This window comes from Dromiciops gliroides, chromosome 1 (genome assembly GCF_019393635.1).
Source record: "Dromiciops gliroides isolate mDroGli1 chromosome 1, mDroGli1.pri, whole genome shotgun sequence".
NCBI lineage: Eukaryota > Metazoa > Chordata > Mammalia > Microbiotheria > Microbiotheriidae > Dromiciops > Dromiciops gliroides.
In genome coordinates, this window is record NC_057861.1 from 6,861,204 (window position 1) to 6,879,071 (window position 17,868).

General features: G+C 45.6%; 1 protein-coding gene across 3 annotated transcripts in view; it reads right to left on the reverse strand.

The window, feature by feature from the left end:
* The window catches only part of LOC122727488 (sodium/glucose cotransporter 1), a 61,409-nt gene extending 43,866 nt beyond the window's left edge, over positions 1-17,543 (reverse strand). For 2 of the 3 annotated variants that reach the window (XM_043965059.1, XM_043965049.1), the window contains exons 1-5: positions 17,409-17,543; positions 12,449-12,520; positions 6,889-6,993; positions 6,133-6,192; positions 5,556-5,660 (exon numbers count right to left, since the gene is read on the reverse strand). In XM_043965059.1, the coding sequence (XP_043820994.1) occupies positions 5,556-5,660; positions 6,133-6,192; positions 6,889-6,993; positions 12,449-12,520; positions 17,409-17,543 (477 nt within the window). The remainder of the gene's footprint in view (positions 1-5,555; positions 5,661-6,132; positions 6,193-6,888; positions 6,994-12,448; positions 12,521-17,408) is intronic. The other variant, XM_043965067.1, reaches the window with a different exon arrangement.
* Between the last annotated feature and the right edge of the window lie 325 nt (positions 17,544-17,868).

The window sequence follows — 17,868 nt, forward strand, 5'->3', positions numbered from 1 at the left end:
CTTCCAATAAATCTTCCCAAATGGACTGCAGACTCACAGTATTGGAGAGTTGGAAGATACCTCAGTGGCTGTGAAGTCTGACCCACCCATGAAAGGAGAAAAGAAAAAAGAAAAGAAAGAAGAAAAGAAAGAAGTAGCGAGCTCCCTGTCACTGAAAGTCTTCAATCAGAGACTGGAGGGCCACTTGTTGGGGATGGTGGAGAGGGGATTTACATCCCCTGGGTGGGATGTAAGTACCTTACTTTTTTGATTCACTCATGTTATTCTTCTGATGGAAAAAATGGGGAGTCCTAACCCTCAGAGACATCCTAAGACAGAAAGGACTTTCTAAGGAGGTAGTGAGCGCCCCATTGTTGCAGATGTTTAAAAAAACAATAACATAACCACTTGAAGAGGATGCTAAAGATGGGACTGCTCTTCAGAGATGGGTTGTTTGATGCCCCTTGTAGAATCTCAGGGGTCCACCAAGAACTTCAGACTCCATCTAGTCCAATCCAGGCCTGAACAGAAAATATCCTTTCTTCAACTTCCCTGACAAGTAGGCATCCAGCATGCTCTGGAAATCCTCCCATAACCTCCTGAGGCAGCCCATGCTAGGGCTGATTATCTAGAAGTTTCCCTTTCCATCAAGCCTAAATCTGCCTCCCTAATTCTTACTTGATATTCCTACCTCTGCCCCCAGGGGCCAAGCAGCAACAGCTTAATCCCTCTTGGATCTGACATTCCTTCAAATACTTAGAGGCAGCTTTCCCATACCCATCCTGAGTCTTTTCCAAGCTGAATATGCCCAGTTCCTTTCAGCGATCCTCATCTGGCATGATGCTAAACCCCTCCATCATCTTGGCTGCCTTCCTCTGCAGCCTCACCAGCTTATCCATGTCCTGCATAAAACATATCTCCTAGAATTAAAACCCAGCCCTCCAGAGCAGGGCAGAGGACAGGAGGACCTTTGCCTTCCTCATGCCAGAAACTACGATTTTCTTAATGCAGCCTCTGAAATGCTGTGAATCTAAGAAATCAACAAAATTCACTTTGGGGTACTTCAGCCTTCTCTTTTTGTGCCCCTGTCCCCTACCTTCCCCACTCTTTGGGGGAGTCAGGTCTTCCTACTCTTTGTTGACTCTCTGTCTCTGTCTCTATCCAATCTCTCTCTCCTCTCTTCTCTTTGTCTTCTCTCTCCTCCTTTTACTTCTACTCCATCATCTTCTTCCTCCTCTTCCTCCACCTCTTCATCATCATTATGATCATCTTCTTTTTCTCCTTCTTTCTTCTCTCTTCTCTTTCCTTCCTTCCTCCCCTTCTCTCCTTTTGCTTGTTGAAACAGTGATTTACACTGGGGCCATCACTGAAATTTTCTTCATCTATAAAAGGAGGTTTTCATCTTCCCCTACAGGCTTGAAAACCCCGTGTTTCTACCTCCACAGAAAAAGTTAACCTCCTCGGGGGTTGGCTTAGGACCCCAGGAGCTCCAAATTAGGATAAACCCTCCCCTGTACCTCCCTAAGGTGGAGATTATTATAATGAGACTGATAATCAATTTATCCATGCTATAAATATAACTGTCTTTCCTTTCCTTATTGGAGAGATACCTTTCCACTTTTCTGGTTCTCTCCCCATGGTCACTCACAGTATTGCAGTAAAACTTGGGAAAGTGAAAAACACAAACTCAACACGTGTTTCTGGGTTCCTGGGCTGACTCTCTCTCTCTCTCTCTCTCTCTCTCTCTCTCTCTCTCTCTCTCTCTCTCTCTCTCTCTCTCTCTCTCTCTCTCAATTCTTTTTAGCTGGAACATTGATGTTGATATGGGGTCACTCAGCCATAGAATTCAGAACTGTCTCTTCCCTCTCTGTAGAAGTGGGGAACTATAGGTGTAGAACACAGCATACAGTGTCAGGCACACTTGACAGCTTGGTTAGTTTTGTTGATGCACTTTCTCTCTAATTTTTATTCTTTTTGATGAGGGATGGTTCTCTGGGTGGGAGAAGAGAAATAAATGTATTCTGTTTTTAAATTATCAATAAAAATAAGGTTTTAAAAATAATTTAGAGGGGGCGGCTAGGTGGCTCAGTGGATAAAGCACTGGCCCTGGATTCAGGAGTTCCTGAGTTCAAATCCGGCCTCAGACACTTGACACTTACTAGCTGTGTGACCCTGGGCAAGTCACTTAACCCCCATTGCCCCGCAAAAAAAAAAATTTAGAGACAAAAGGGAGCTCCAAGGATTGAGTCCAACTTTTTATCTTACAGAGAAGGGAAACTGAGGCCCATAAAGGGGAAGTAATGTCCAGAACTCTAATCCTGTCAATGAAATTTCAGGCTCTGGGGGGCGGCTAGGTGGCGCAGTGGATAAAGCACCAGCCCTGGATTCAGGAGTTCCTGAGTTCAAATCCGGCCTCAGACACTTGACACTTACTGGCTGTGTAACATTGGGCAAGTCACTTAACCCCTATTGCCCCGCCAAAAAAAAGAAATTTCAGGCTCTGTTAATAATTATGGAAAGGGTGCTTTTGTGGGTGCCAAGGAGCGGGGTGGGAAGATTCCTGGATCCCATGAAAAGGAGCCAGAGGAGGGCAAACAGAATAGTGAAGGCTATCGAGTCCAAGCCATGAGGATTGGTTGAAGAAGGTAAGGGTGATTAGCTTGGAAAAGAGAAGACTCGGGCATGGACAGAAATGGTAGCTCCTTCAAGCACTTGAAAGCCTGTCTTGTGAAAGAAAAACTAGCTTTGTTCTTCTACAGAGCCAAACCAAGAGCAAAGAAGGAAGAAGGGTAGGCTGGGCACTAGGAGGCGCCAGAGTGTGCCAAGTACTGGGCATTGAGGCAGGCAGACTCATGTTCCTGAGTTGAAATCTGGCCTCAGACACTTCCTAGCTGTGTGACCTTGGACAGGTCCCTTCACCCTGTTTGCCTCAGTTTCCTCATCTGTAAAATGAGCTAGAGAAGGAAATGGTAAACCCCTCAAGTATCTCTGCCAAGAAAACCCCAAATGGGGTCATAGACAGTCGCACACTACTCAAAATTTACTGAACAAAAAAAGCAGGATAGACTTCCTGGCAATAAGAACTGTCTGCCCTGGACATATATAACCTATATAAAATTGCTTATCATTTTAAGAGGAGGGGAGGAGAGGGAGGGAGGAAAATTTGGAACACTAAATCTTGTTAAAATTAATGCTAAATATACTTATATTGAATTGTGTGAGTTCTTGGGGGGTGGGGAGGGAGGGAGGAAGAGAAGGTAGAACACAAAGTCTTAAAAAATTGATATCAAAATTTGTTTTTACATGCAATTTGGAAAATAAAATTCTAAACAAAAATGAATGCTAAGAATTATCATTAAATATAATTGGGGGAAAATAAAACACTATTTTAAAAAACATGGCTTCCCTGGGTTGCAGCAAGGGCTGAGTGACCATTTGTCAGGGATTATTATTTAGGTATGCGTTGGACTAGATTCCTCTGAGGGTCCTCACAACCCAGAGAATGTGACATTTTGTGAAATCCATTAGCATCCCAGTCCTAGTCAAACCCAGAGAACAAACCCATGTGCATCCAGATAGTCTGCCAACATCCAACCAATCCTGGGCTATCTGGACAGGAGGTTCGAGGTGCTCCAGGATGAGGCTAACTTAATCAGTAACCAGAGGAAAGGGTTTGGAGGGAGGGAGGTGAGAAAGACTAGTAATTTTAGCTTAATTTATATTCTTACTGGGGCAGCTAGGTGGTACAGTGGATAGAGCACTGACTCTGGACTCAGGAGGACCTGAGTTCAAATCTGGCCTCAGACACTTGACACTTACTAGCTGTGTGACCCTGGGCAAGTCACTTAACCCCCATTGCCTCACCAAAAAACAACAACAACAACAAAAATTTATTTTCTTATCCCAAGCACAGGCTCGGAGGGAAAAGAATGGTCTGCCATGACAATTGTGAGTCACAGCCCCTCATCACCAGCTGAACTGTGGACTTGGTGGTGTCAGAGAAGAGCTGAGCACAGCTGCCCTCCTATAATGTGCTTGTTACACACACATCAGCAAGCAAATCGAACCAGGGCCATTCTTGTGCTACCTCATAGAAGGTCCGCACTGGAAGGCATCTCCAAGCCCATTGAGTCCAACCCTTTCATTTTAAAGGTTGTGGACACTGAGCCCCAGAGAGGAGAAGCAACTTGTCTAAGGCCACACAGTGCAGAGATCTGAACCTTCATCCTGAGTTCAGATCTAGTTTCTCTCCTTTCTTTCTCTATTGATTTCCATATTTCCATATATGCATGCAGTCTCTCCCATTAGACTGGAACTTCTGGAGAGCAGGGATTCATGGGGGTTTTTTGTCCTTTTTTTTTTATCCCCAGTTCTTAGCACCATGCTTGGCTCATAGTAGAACCTTAATAAATGTCGACTCTTGACTGACTTTCAGAGGTGTGATCCTATGATTAGTGCCCATATTAGGCCATTAGTAAATATTTAGTTGAATTTAATTGGATGAGATTGAATTGAATTGAGCTTGTGCAGAGGCCAAAGCAGAAGCATAAAAAGCCGGTGAAAAAGAGGGTGTCATGTCAAGATTTCAGTCTCTAGCCCCAAGAGGAAAACCTCTCAACTATTTTCATGGCCCCCAGGCTAATGCAATAACGGACAGGGAACTCCAAGGACTTGGATTCAAATCCTGCCTCTCCTATTTACTGGTTGGCTGGTTTCAAGCAAATCAATTCAATTACTCTGGGCTTCCATTTTCTCATTTGAACAATAAGAGGCTTGGACTAGATGATTTACAAGGGCCCTCTGAACTCTGAGAGTGAGAGGGGCTGGTTTCTGAATCACTGGAGAAAATCCTCACACCCATAGTCATAGATCTGTTCAAATTCTGAAGGGGAACAGTTCCTATATCCATGAATTTGTGGAAAACCTTTTGGTCTCCGTTTATGTTTTTAGCCTATACCATTCCAAGGAGATGATGAATGAATGAATGAATGAATGAATGAATGAATGAATGAATGAATGATAAACTCTATCTTTTGACTGCTCTTCTTGTAAGGCAGAATTTTATATTTTTATTTTGCTGAGTCCAAGTTCATGGAATTGAGCAAAATTCTTTCTTTTCCCTTCCCTAGGAGAGAGGTAGTGGGAACAAGGTCACCTGGGTTGGAGGCCCAGATCCTACACTCATTCATGAGTAATTTGAAGGAATGGATTTAGTTATGTGACCATAGGGGAGTCATGACACCTGGAACTCAGTTTTTGCAACAGTAAGATAATAAAAATAATTCTTGCATTATGGGTTATCAATGGAGAAAGCACCTTTTAAACTTTACTATGTTCTAAAAATGAATGTTATTAAGGAAGGGGGATGGGAAAGAGAGGAAGGAAAAGGAAATACTATAAGATTGTAGTATCATAGATGACCCTAGGTCAAAGGAACTCTGTGGGTCTGCTCTTCTACACTGTATAGCTCATGAGCCCCCACCAGTGTGTGGCTTAACTCTCATAAACCAGGGCATACAATTAGCCTAAGACAAAGACATTCACTGAAATGGCATAGTCAGAGAATAGGAACTCACCGAGATCTTGGTAAAAATATAAAGGATCAAAGAAAGGACAGACAGATAGATTTGTATCCGCTTCCCACCAAATCGCTTCCTCAGGTATTCTGGCATTGTCACCACCTGTAATGCATGCAGGATATAGGATCAGTACTAGATAGGATCACAAAGAAGTCAAAAAGACAGAAAATTCCCCTTGTGGAAGGCAACATTAATCCATAATTCTGAGTTCACAGGACCTAGTTTAGACATGACTGGGAGAGAGTCAGTTCTGACTTCTTTGAGACTGAGATTTCCCAGTGGCCTGTTTCACCCACACTGGAAGCAGAGACCAGGTGAACATTCCCCAGGTGTGATGTGGAAGGAATTCTCATCCAGGTATAAGTTGTACAGGATGGCTTCTGAGGTCATTTCCATCAATGAAGTCCTGTGGTTCTATGCCAGTGAATACCTTGGGAACTCAGGGCCAAAGATCAGAAGTTAAGCTTTCTCTATCTCCTTGGGGGGGAGAAGTCAATTGTGTTTCTCAGGATTCTATCAGCCCACCTTCAACATTTACAGGTAAGTAACCAAGTAATAGAGTACAAATACTCACGCCGGCTTTGATATATATTGGTACAAACACCCAGCCCAGGATAACCACAAGTATCAGGGCCTGAAACCAAGAAGGAATCTTTTAGAAAACAGCACAATCTCTCTCCCCTCCCGACCTATGCAAATCCAATGACTTCAGAGAGTTTTTACTAAGGATACTGATGACCCAGAGATGTCTTGTCATCCAGTACAACATAATTCAGCTTTTCCTCCCCTTTGACCATAAAGAACCTTAGGGATAGAATTTCTTGGACAGCACAAATGGGCTGGAGAGCTCCCCACTCAATGGCCCCAGTGGGGAAAGGACTTAGCAGGGAATGCAGGACTCAGAAGGTTCCACATTCTCAGTAGGCTAGCAACACCTCTCCACCATCTGCTGACCTCTCCATGAGGCTACATCCTTGTCTTTGAAAGATAATCTAATGAAAAATTTTAATGTGGGAAGTGCCATATCACTGATGAGAACTGACAGGATGGGTTTGTGGGGTCAAAAGGAAGATAGAAGGAGCAGTGATATTGCTGCAAATTTGCAATATGACAAAGGCCAAGTCATTTCTTCTCTCTGTGCCTTAATTTCCTCCTCTGTGAAATGAGAAGCTTGGCCTAAATAAGTTATCTTCCCAACTCTGACTTTCTTCTAAAGCCCCTCCCAGCTCTAATATATCCTGTTCTAAGGCCCTCCCAGCTATGACATTCTCTATTCTCTATTGGAGATGTTCCTCCTAACTCCAACGTTCCATGTCTTTGTTTTACTTACATTCCATTCAAAGCCTCCCATGGCAATGCCTGATGCTGCTCCACTCCCAGCCAGCCCCACGATGTGATTACTGCCAATGTTACTGGCAAAGAGAGAGGCGCCAATCTGGAAGCAAAAGATAAGCCAAGGTCAGAATCTGTCATGTTGGACTCTTGGAGATTATCTCATAAAAGATTCATTCATTGGCACTCTGGTCACCATCAGGAGACATGAAAGAGAGCAAGGACCTGGCCAAGGCAGGGTTCAATCTGGGCCCTAGCTGGGTCCTAACCTGGATAGGGAGAAGTCTCAGACAATGCTGCTGTGAGATATGAGCAGGACTGAGTAAAGGGGAGGAGGGGGAGGAGATGGACAGAAGATAATCCGTTGGAAAATCTGTGATTCCTTGATGCCACCACTCTGTCCAGCCTCAGACTCAGAGAGGTGGCAGCAAAAGCTCACAAGGATGTCACTGTATAGTTGGGAGGAAAAGATGTGTGTGTATGAAGCAGACTACAGAATAAGGCTGTCTAGTTTTCAGTGAAAAAAGCTGTCTAGTTTTAAGTGAAAAAACCATATGATCAGTGGATAACACTAGAACACCAGTTTCTAGGTTCTACACTACTTTATTGCAGGATATTGGGTTCCCCTCTCTGAGCCTCACCTCCCTCTTCTATAAAATTAGGGAGTTGGATGAGATGGTGTCTGAGTATGGCCACCAGTTCATGGGAGCTCCCTGCCTCCCCAGAACATGGGATTCATGCCTGCTACCTTCTTGCCAACTGCACCAGGTCATCATCCAGTCAAAATGACCTTCTCTTTCTTCCTTATACACAATACTCCCTCTCCTTCTCCACACCTTTGCACTGGTCCATCCCTGAAATTAACTCTCTTCTAACCACCTCATAGAATCTCTGATCTCCACAAGTGCTGGTATCTTTTCTCCCAACTATCTTGCCACTAACTAATTTGTGTATACCTATAATTACTCTCTGTATAGTTATTCTGAATATACTTCTATCTATCCTGCTTGCCTTCCCTGTTGGATTGTAGTATCCATTTGGGTAGAGCTTGTTTCAATCATCATCTTTGTAACTCACAGAATAGACTATGCTTAAACATAGTAGGTGCTAATAAATTCTTATCCATTTCTTGATAATCAGCTGTCATTGTTCTTTGTTCAGAGGACTTTTCATATCAGTATTGCATCCATCTCCAGCTATTATCTTCCCACTATCACCTTTACCTCTGGATTAATTATTTATCCTAATGCTAGAATATTAAGGGTGTAATTACCAGCAATGATTTAACTGTTCCTGGTTAATCCTTAAATCTCATGATTCTGTCTCTTCAGTTTGGGCTCTGGGGTCCAATGGGCACCCTGAACTGTAACTAGCTGAGATGGGAAAAGTCCTTGAGCTTCTTTCTTCTCCCCAGCTGTGCACTATGATGACAGCTCTGGATTTGGCCAGGTCTGGCTCAGTCAGGTTCATGGGATAGTGGTTCTTTCCTCTTATATGGTGTCACGGCAAGAGCTCAGAATTGGAGTGAGAAGAACTGAGTTTTAATTCTAGCTCAGTCCTGTGCAGTCCGTATCAGTTCTCTGTGTATTTTATGTATGTATATATATATATATAATACATAGATATGAAGATTATACAAATATACATGGAGTCACCCTTGGTTCCTCTCTCTTCCTTTCCTCCCCCAAGGCCAAAAGACCTTTTCTTCTCTATAGTCCTCATTTTCATTCCTATTCATTTCCCTTCTCACTCCCAACCCCCAGATCAGATAGCCATTCCTACTTGCCTAGTTGTTGCAATAGCCTGTGAAATGAACTTCCTTGCCTCCATATCTCTTCCCCTCCAATCCATCCTGACTTGACTGAATTTGAGTTGGAAAGGACCTTAGAGGTACCCAAGCCAACCCATTCTTAAAAAGATTTTCCTTTATCATGCCCCTGATGAGTGGTCATTCAGCCTTAGTTTGAAGACTTCCAGATGGGGAGTTCGCTCCCTCCCAGCCAGTCCACACCACTTTGGAACAATTCTAGTGGTTAAGGAAGTTTTACCTGATTTCCAGCCTAAATCTTCCTCTTTGCACTTTCCACCAATTACTTCTAGTCCAGCTTTCTGGATTCAGATGGAGAAGGTCTCACATAACTGCCATTCACATACTTAAGTCAGATGTCATGGTGCCCCTGAGTCTCCTTTTCTCTGGGCTAAATATTTGCATCTCCTTTAACTGAACCTCCTAGGCTATGATCTGCAGGCCCTTTATCAATCCTAGCTGCCTTCTTCTAGACTCTTTCCAGCTTATCAACATCCTTCCTAAACTGTGACACCCAGAATGAAGCACAATCTTCCCAACATAGTTGATTCAGGGCAGAGGATGATGGAACTCTCCCCTCCTTAGCTTAATAGCAAATTCACTTTCCTGGCAGCAACATCATCCTGCTGACTCAGACTGGTGCTGTCCACTAAGGCCTCAGACTCTTCCTCAGATGAGCTGTTGTCACACCCTTTCCACCTACTCTTTCTAAAGTGGATTTTTTTTTACCCAAGGGCAAGACCTTATATTCATCCCTATTAGTCAAGTCAGCAAGCATTTATTAAAGGCACTGTACTAAGTGCTAGGATACAAAGAAAGACAAAAGACAGTCACTGACCTCAAAAAGCTCATGGTCTAATGGTTAGGGGGAACAACATGCAAACAACAATGTGCAAACAGAATAGACAGGATGAATTGGAGATAACCTGAATATGAATTAGATTTGGGCTTGTTCTATTCATCCCTTCCACCTTGAAAAACTTCCAGGCGCATCTTTCTACATCCAGTTCTGATTACATCATTCCTTTCTCCAAACCCTTCAATAGCTCCCCTTTCGCTCATTTTTTCAGTCATATCTGATTTTTTGTGACCCCCATTTGAGATTTTCTTGGCAGAAATTCTGCAGTGATTTGCCATTTCCTTCTATAGTTCATTTTACAGAGGAGGAAACTGAGACCAACACAGTTAAATGACTTGCCCAAGGTCACACAACTGGGAAGTTTCTGAAGCCAGATTTGAACTCAAGAAGATGAGTCAGACTTCCTGACTCCAGGCCTGGCACTCTATCCACTGCAGTGCCACCTGGTGGCCCCTCAATATCTCCTTATGGCTTCTTACATAAAGTTCATGTTTCTCGGCCTGTTGGAGATCTGTGCTTGATTAGAAGCCATGATACCAGGATTCTAGGATTTGCTGTCCCCACCAGCTAGCAGTGTGCATGTGGAAAAGTCACTTCCTCCCTCTGAAACTCAGTTTCCTCTTCTGTAAAATGAAAGGTTTTGTAGATTTAGAGCTAGAAGGGACCTTAGAAGACACCTATTCCAAACCCCTCATTTTAACCATGAGGAAACTGGGGCCCAGAGAGGTTAAGTGAATTGTCCAAGGTCCTGTTACAGCAAGAAGTAAAAGAGGCGGAATTTGAACCATATGTTCTAGTGGAACCATTGCTAGACAATAATATCTCTAAAAACAATTCCATCCCTGCCATCTTATGATTCAAGGCAACAAAGAGGGTAGGGGATATCACTGGAACTCCTGTACCCACCAATGCAGGCAGATCGCTACTTCTTTGGACCTTAGTTTTAGAGAGTTTCCCGAAGCCTTGAGAGATTAAGTGACTGCCCAATGAATAGGTTATAGAAGCAGGATTGGAACCCAGGTCTTCCTGCTTCTAAAGACAACTCCCTGCCCACTATGATACACTGCTTTTCATTATGAGATGATGATGATGGAGAGAGAGAGAGAGAAAGAGAGAGAGAGAGAGAGAGAGAGAGAGGAGAGAGAGAGAATAAGTGGCTGGATGGACAGATGGATGGATGGGTGGATGGATGGATAGATTGATACATAAATGATAGTTATATACATTATTTTATTATTGCTAATAATAAGAATAAGGGGCATAATACACTCTAGTGGAAGGGACAAAACCGTGCACATGAAAAGTTAAACAGTCCTTTGAGATAACACTAACAGGAGATATCACAGATTAGCACATGGTAGGAGCAGAGAAGAACAGGTTAGTTTTGATCAAAGTACAGGACGTTGCTAGGAGACCAGACAAAGCCTTTAGGGAAATTCTGAATGTTGAGGAATGTAAGCTCCTTTAAGAAGTGACTGTTTCATTTTTTACCTTCATATGCCAGTGTCCCTCACAAAGCCTGACACACAATAGGTACTCACTGAAAGAATGAATGAATGAATGAATGAATGAATGAATGAATGAATGAAAATCTGAAGATGTTCACATGAATGCTCAATAGGATGTAGACTCTCATCCTCTCACAACTAGATTACTGAAATAGCTGCTGAGGAATCTGCCTGACTCATTTTTCCCCTCTCCAGTCCATCCTCCATTCAGCTGCTAAAGTGTTCTTCCTAAAGCACAGAGATGTCCATGTCACAGCCACCCTCAGTCAACTCCAGTGGCTCCCTATCACCTCCAGGATCAAATACAAAAAATCCTCTGTCATTCAAGGTCCTTCATAACTTAGTCCCCTCCCACCTTTTTTTCTTCTTACTCCTTACAATCCTCCCCTCACCCCGCCCCATCTTGTATTCTTTCACCCAGTGACTCTGGTCTTTTAGCCATTTCTCAAACCCTCCATCTCTCAGCTCTGGGCATTTTCTTTGACTGTCCCCCATGTGTGGCATGCTCTCACTCCTCATTTCTGGTTCCCGGCTTCCTTCAAGTCCCACCTTAAATCCCACCTTCTACAGGAAGTCTTTCCCAACCCCTCTTAATTCTAGTGCTTTCCCCCTGTTAATTATCTCCTATTTATCCTATATTTACTTTGTCTTTTTTTTTTTAAGAAAGGCCTCACATATGCCAAAATGTTCATCCAAGCATTTTTTTATTGGAAACACATTGTATCCCCTTGACTGGGAAATGGCTAAACAAGTTATGGTATATGAATGGAATGAAGTATTATCCCCACTAGAAGAATAGTGAATAGGAGTAGTACAGACAATCATAGAAGACTTGCATGAACTGATGCAGAGCAAAAGTAAGCAGATCTGAGAAAGCATTCTCTATGGTAAACACAACAAGGTGAACAAGAAGACAAAATTGAATTCTGTGAATTGGCCTTGGAGAAAATATGAGAAAATGCAGCTCACCCTTTTATTGAAGAGGTGGGGGGGGGTGAGGGGAGGTTATGGATGTGGGATGTTGCTGTTGGTTTTGCTGACTCATGTTTTGTTTTTCTTTTTTACTGCCTTTGTTACAAAGGAAAGCTCTCTGGTTGGAGAGGAAAGAAGGGATTCAGAAATTAAAGAGATACAAAAACAGAAGTCATCCACAAAATGTTTATAATGATAATAATAAGACCTATCATCCTGAGATCGCCTATGGATACGAAACGTGCTTACATGCTGAGATTCAGAGGTACCCAATGGAGCCAGGCCTGAAGGGTGAGAAGGCACCAGTGCCCACATAGCCAAGAAGCAGGTGGATTCTTTAGAAGCAAACAGCAAATTGAGACACAGCCTAGTCCCCAGAAAGGGACTAAGGAACATCTCTGGTAACACTCACCGGCCACCACACCATGCTCCGGCCTGCCAAGTAGAAGCCTCCAACAGTCCCACGATTGGTTGACAGCATGGCCTAGAAGGATAAGATCAGAAACTTCATAGGTACCCAGGAGAATCTGATGAGATCCTCAGGAAGACCCCTTTGCCATTCCATACCATATCCCATTTCAACTCCACATAATCCTGCTCTGATCCCTCATGGTGGTATGGAGGTGACCATGGGTCTTAAAAGGCTATACCAGTGGAATCCTAACAAGTCCTGCCAAGCCAGAAAGGCTTAAGGTACAGGACTGGCAATAGACAACTGTGTCTGCTGTCCAACAACTAGCAGAGCCAAACATAGAGGGGATCACCAGGAGACAATCAATTGTCTGGCCACGGTAAACCATGGAATAAAGAAAAATACCATATGGTCTTTGGTTCTATGGATAAACCCTTCTGTTTCTGTAGAGATTGTGGTAAATGATAGAGAGCTGAGATACTGACACCCTAAATTAGAGATCCACTAATCTAATAAACCTCTGGGATTAAGTTATGAGTCAGTGGGCAAGAGTCAAGACTAAATGAACAGGTATGGATAGGCTGCAAAATGGAAGAAGCATGACCAAATTGGTGAGATCCCAGACTTTCCAAAACATCTTTGTAGCTTTCTCTCTGTCTCTGTCTCTGTCTCTCTGTCTCTCTCTGTCTCTCTGTCTCTCTTTCTCTCCACAACAACCTCTCTGAGAGGAGTTGGAAGAATGTTGTTCTCCCCAGTTCTCAGATGAAACAGAGAATGGAATTGACCAACCATAAGACCATACAGTTGGTTACTGAGAAAACTGAAAGAAAGAATTAAGATCTCCTGACTCATTTAAGGCTCTCTCTCCATTGCACTACCCTGCCCTTGTCCTTCCCCATGACTCTTAAAATCCCATCTCCTACAGGAAGTCTATTCCAATCCCTCTTAATTCTAGTGCCTTGCCTGTACTGATTATCCCCAATTTATCCTGTCTATAGCTTTTCATACATGGTTGTTTGAATGTTTCACACAGACAGACTGACTGTAATGTCTCCCCTGACCTGCCTTTCTCCTTGCTATCTCCTCATACACAGACTCTCCCATCTCTCTGCCAAGACCAGCATCTCCTACTGCCTCCTGTCACTACGGCCAATCCATGCAACAGGATGAAGTTTCCAAGACAACTGGCCCTCACTCTCCTCCCTCTGGTTCCCCCTTCTTACACTGTCATCCTCCTAATATACAATCTAAAGAGCATTGCATTTGAAACCAGGGTGTCAGGGTTTGAATCCTGGGTCTGGGGCTTATTCACTAGGTAACCTTGGCTTATTTCCTGGGCTTCATTTTTCCTCATCTGTGAAATGGAGAGATTGGACTGAGTGACTCTAAGATTCCTCCCAGTTCTAAATTTTTAATCCTCAGTGTCACCCTTGGGGGAGGCTTACTGCCTAGATGACCTTGAACAAGGAGGTCACTTAATCTCCCCAGGTCTCAGTTTCCTCTCCTATAAAATACTTGTTGAAGGGAATGGAATGATCTCTGTGGCCCTACTATAGTAACATCTGAAGACTTGAAGCACTTAGCACTCTATGATTCTAAAAGAGAGATGGCTGGGTGGCTAAAGGGTTAGAGCACTGGGCCTGGAGTCAGGAAGGACCAAGTTCAAATCCAGCCTCAGATACCAGCTGTGTAATCTTGGGCAAGTTGTTTAACCTCTGCCTGCCTCAGTTTCTTCAACTGTAAAGTGGAAATAATAATGGCAGCTATCTCCCAGGGTTGTTGTGAGGGTAAAATGAGAAATTATTTAGAAAGTTCTTAGCACAATGTCAGGCACATAGTAAACACTTTTAAAATGTTTGTTTCCAGGAGCAGCTAGGTGGCACAGTGGATAAAGCACCGGTCCTGGATTCAGGAGTACCTGAGTTCAAATCCGGCCTCAGACACTTGACACTTACTAGCTGTGTGACCCTGGGCAAGTCACTTAACCCCCACTGCCCCACACAAAATGTGTGTGTGTGTGTGTGTGTGTGTGTATAAAACAAAACAAAACAAAAATGTTTGCTTCCTTTCCTAATATGTGATGATTCTAGGACGTTCATGCCATCAAAAGGGAAGGAGAAGCAGTATTAGATTGAAAGCTACTACTCACCTCACTTTTCACTGTGACCTTGCATAAGTTACTTTCCCTAAGCTCTCAGGAGCCAGGACTTGGAGCTACAAAGGACCCTAGGGCCAGCCTGCTCATTGTTCAGATGAGAACAAGTGACCCCACAGAGTGACTTGCCCAGGGTGATTCAGCTATTAATTGTCAGAGGGGGGATTTGAACCAAGACCTTCCTTGACTCACTAAGTTCAGTCCTTTATCCAATGCTCCATACTGCCTCTCTGTCCTCTATTTCCTTCCTTGTAAAATGTGGGGAAGGGGGAAGGGAAAGGGGGGCAGGGTCCAAATGGCCTTGAAGGTAACTCCCAGCTTTGAATCTCCCATATACACAATACGCTGCTGCCAGGAAGGCTGGGGGAGGTTTGTCAAATCGATACAAAGGGCTAAGGAAGAGGATGCAGGCAGTGTGGGAACAAACAGACCCAGGCGCTAAGGAGACATTATCTATGTGACAGTGAATGAGAGAAGGCCCAGAAAGAAGGGCTGGGGGCTGAAGGCCCTGGGGAGAGGCCAGGAAGGGGCAGTCCTGGGTCCTCCTTGGAGAGGGAGGAAGATAGCACCACTCACGGGGGATGTTCCTTCTCAGGACTCTCCAAGCAAAAAGAATGGGAACTGGAGGCTATTGGGGGCCATAAAGTGAGGCAGCAGGCTCTAGAGAACCCGGTTTATGAGCAGGAATAAAAGCTGAAATGGTCATCATTGGATGAAATGACCACTAATGAGGCATGAACATTGGGAAGGTGTAAACACCTCAGGGGCAGGAGAGAGCAGATGAGCTGAGGAGAGATTAGCAGAATGCATCCGGGAGGAGTTGGCCCTTGGGAAAACACCAGCAGAGCTGGGTTCGAAGGTCCCTGGGGCTGGAACAGAAGATGGGGTCCCATCAGTGGACAACCTGGCTCCGACCCTGCCCTGGCCTAGGAATGGCTCCATGGAGCTCCACTAGCCAGAGCCCAGAGCTGGGAACCAAGGAATCTAGGTTCTCTGCTCCTGGGTCTGCTGCTAACTTCCTAGGTGGCCTCCAGTTCTGCATCTCAGTTTGCTCCACTTTAAATGGAGAAAAGCACGAGGGAAAGGCATGATCCAGAGGAAAGCAGGCTAGGAGTCCAGTGACATACTGTGGGACCTCCCTGTGCCTTGGTTTCCCCATCTGTAAAGAGAGGGAGTTAAACTTGCTGACTCCTGAGGTCTCTTCTCCCATCGATGAGCCTGGGATGATCCCAGGGGCCAGCTGGGTTAGAGCCACAGCCCTGTCTGGTTTGAACAATTTCTGAGTAATCAATTCAGTACTGTCACTGACTCCTGGGGGAGTTGGGAGGGGGGAATCCTCAGTGATTCCTGAAGAGTTAATTCTCAATGCCCTCATCTTCTGAGCCACCCACAGTTAAGCAAGGGAACCACACTCACCCCTGCCTCCTCACTCAGCCGCCTTTGCAACCAGCGGACACACTTGGGAAGTTTGCTGGCTAAGCCACCCCCCTTCCCTGTCCCCTGGGTGTGCCCTGAGAACAAGTTTCTCTGGTTAGGTGCCATGTCCCAGTAGTGCCTCCCTTGAAAGAAAGGCTTCTCTCATAACCTGGGAAGAGTTGTGAGTGTCTGAAGGACCCTTCTGCAGCCCCAGGCCCCTAGGCATACTGGGCCTCCTCACTGGGATCCACAGGGCACTGGAAGGCTTGGCAGCCCAAGCGGACTCCTCTCCATTCCCAGACATGGAACACGGGCTAGCCTCTGGGGACTATGGCCTCCCAGCTCCAGACCTGGCCCTGAGCCACTAGGCAAGCCCCTTTCCAGCCTTTCCTGGCTTTGGTGCCCAGTCCCCACCCACCCCCCAGACTCTCCCCTCCAGCCCCTAGCTTCTTACACTGTGGGTTGTGACCCATATGGGGGGTGTCACATAACTGAATTTGGGGGTTGCCAAAACCTTGGCAACAGTAAAAGGTTGTGTAGACCTATTTTCTATACCTACATATCCGGGGCTGAAGAAACATTTCTCAGGGGAAGAGGTCACAGTGGAAAAGGTAGAAAAAGCCCCGTTCTAGCCTTCTCTAAGTTCCCCCTCCTTCTTTTGGATTCTATGCCCGCTTTCTGCTTAACTGAGAAACTCTACCTTCGCTTTCCCCACCAGGATTACCCGACCCTCCCATGATGCCTGGTAGGTGGCCCGTTCTCCAAGTCCCTTCCCGACCTCTCACCCCCGAACTCCCAGCCCCTTGAGCCTATCGTTAGCCTGGCCTCCTTGGGTCCCCTCTACTGTAGACTCAGTCCCTGCCTCCCCCCACCTTCCCATCCCCTGCTGCCTCGGTCGTTCCTAGTCCCTCAAACTATCCTCGCCTTTCCGAGTTTCAGAACTCTACCGAGAGGCCAGAAACTCCCCCTCACTTTCCTTCTCTCTCCTCCCCCAGTCCCTCTTCCTCGGCGCACCAGGGTGCTGCCTCAGCCTGGGCTTTCCGGCTGCCTGGCTCCCCTGCTCCCTCCCTGCGCCCGCCTTCCCGTGCTCCAATTCTCTCCAAGTCTAGGCTCATAAACTCGCCAGCTGGAAGGATCTTTAAAGTTTAGCGGCCAGGTTGGGAAGGTTCTAAGAACCTGGAGCACTGAATGTCTGTCCGAGCTGGGACGACACTTAGAACAGACTGGCAGAGCTGAAAGGGCCCTTGGAGAATGTCATCTCTGGGAGAGTAGCTCACTGGCGCAGTCCCCTCGTTTTAGGCTCAGGAGGGTGAATGACTTATCCCAGGTCTCTTAGCTCTTGCGGTCCGTGATCTCCTGCCCTTCCCCTGGCCCTGGACCCCCACGTACCCAGAGCCCCACGGCCATGACCACAACGAAGTAGATGACAATGACTGAGATGTCCGCAGCATTCTTGATGCGGTCCGTCGAAGCGGTAGGCGCGGGGGTCCCGACAGAGACGCTGGGGGTAACGGTGACGTCCATGATGGCAGGTCTGTCCCGACAGACAGAGAGAACGTCCTGTGGAGTCCCGCTCCCACTGCCTGGCTCCTTATAGAGCCTGTGTGGGGGCTCCGAGTTAATGATCAGTCCCAGCCGTGGAGGGCAGGGCAGAGGAGATGGTGGAGAATAGGGTAGGGCAGGGGAGTGGCTGGAGAGGTGAGAGAGGGAGGTGCCCGCTGGGTCTGGGGGATGAGCAGCGGGTCCTTCCTGAGCAGACGTTCCCTGAGCACGAATGTGGGGGAGGACCTGAGAGGAGTGGAGTGCAGGGTTCCTGGGATCCCAAGAAAGGTGGAGATTGGGCTGGGCC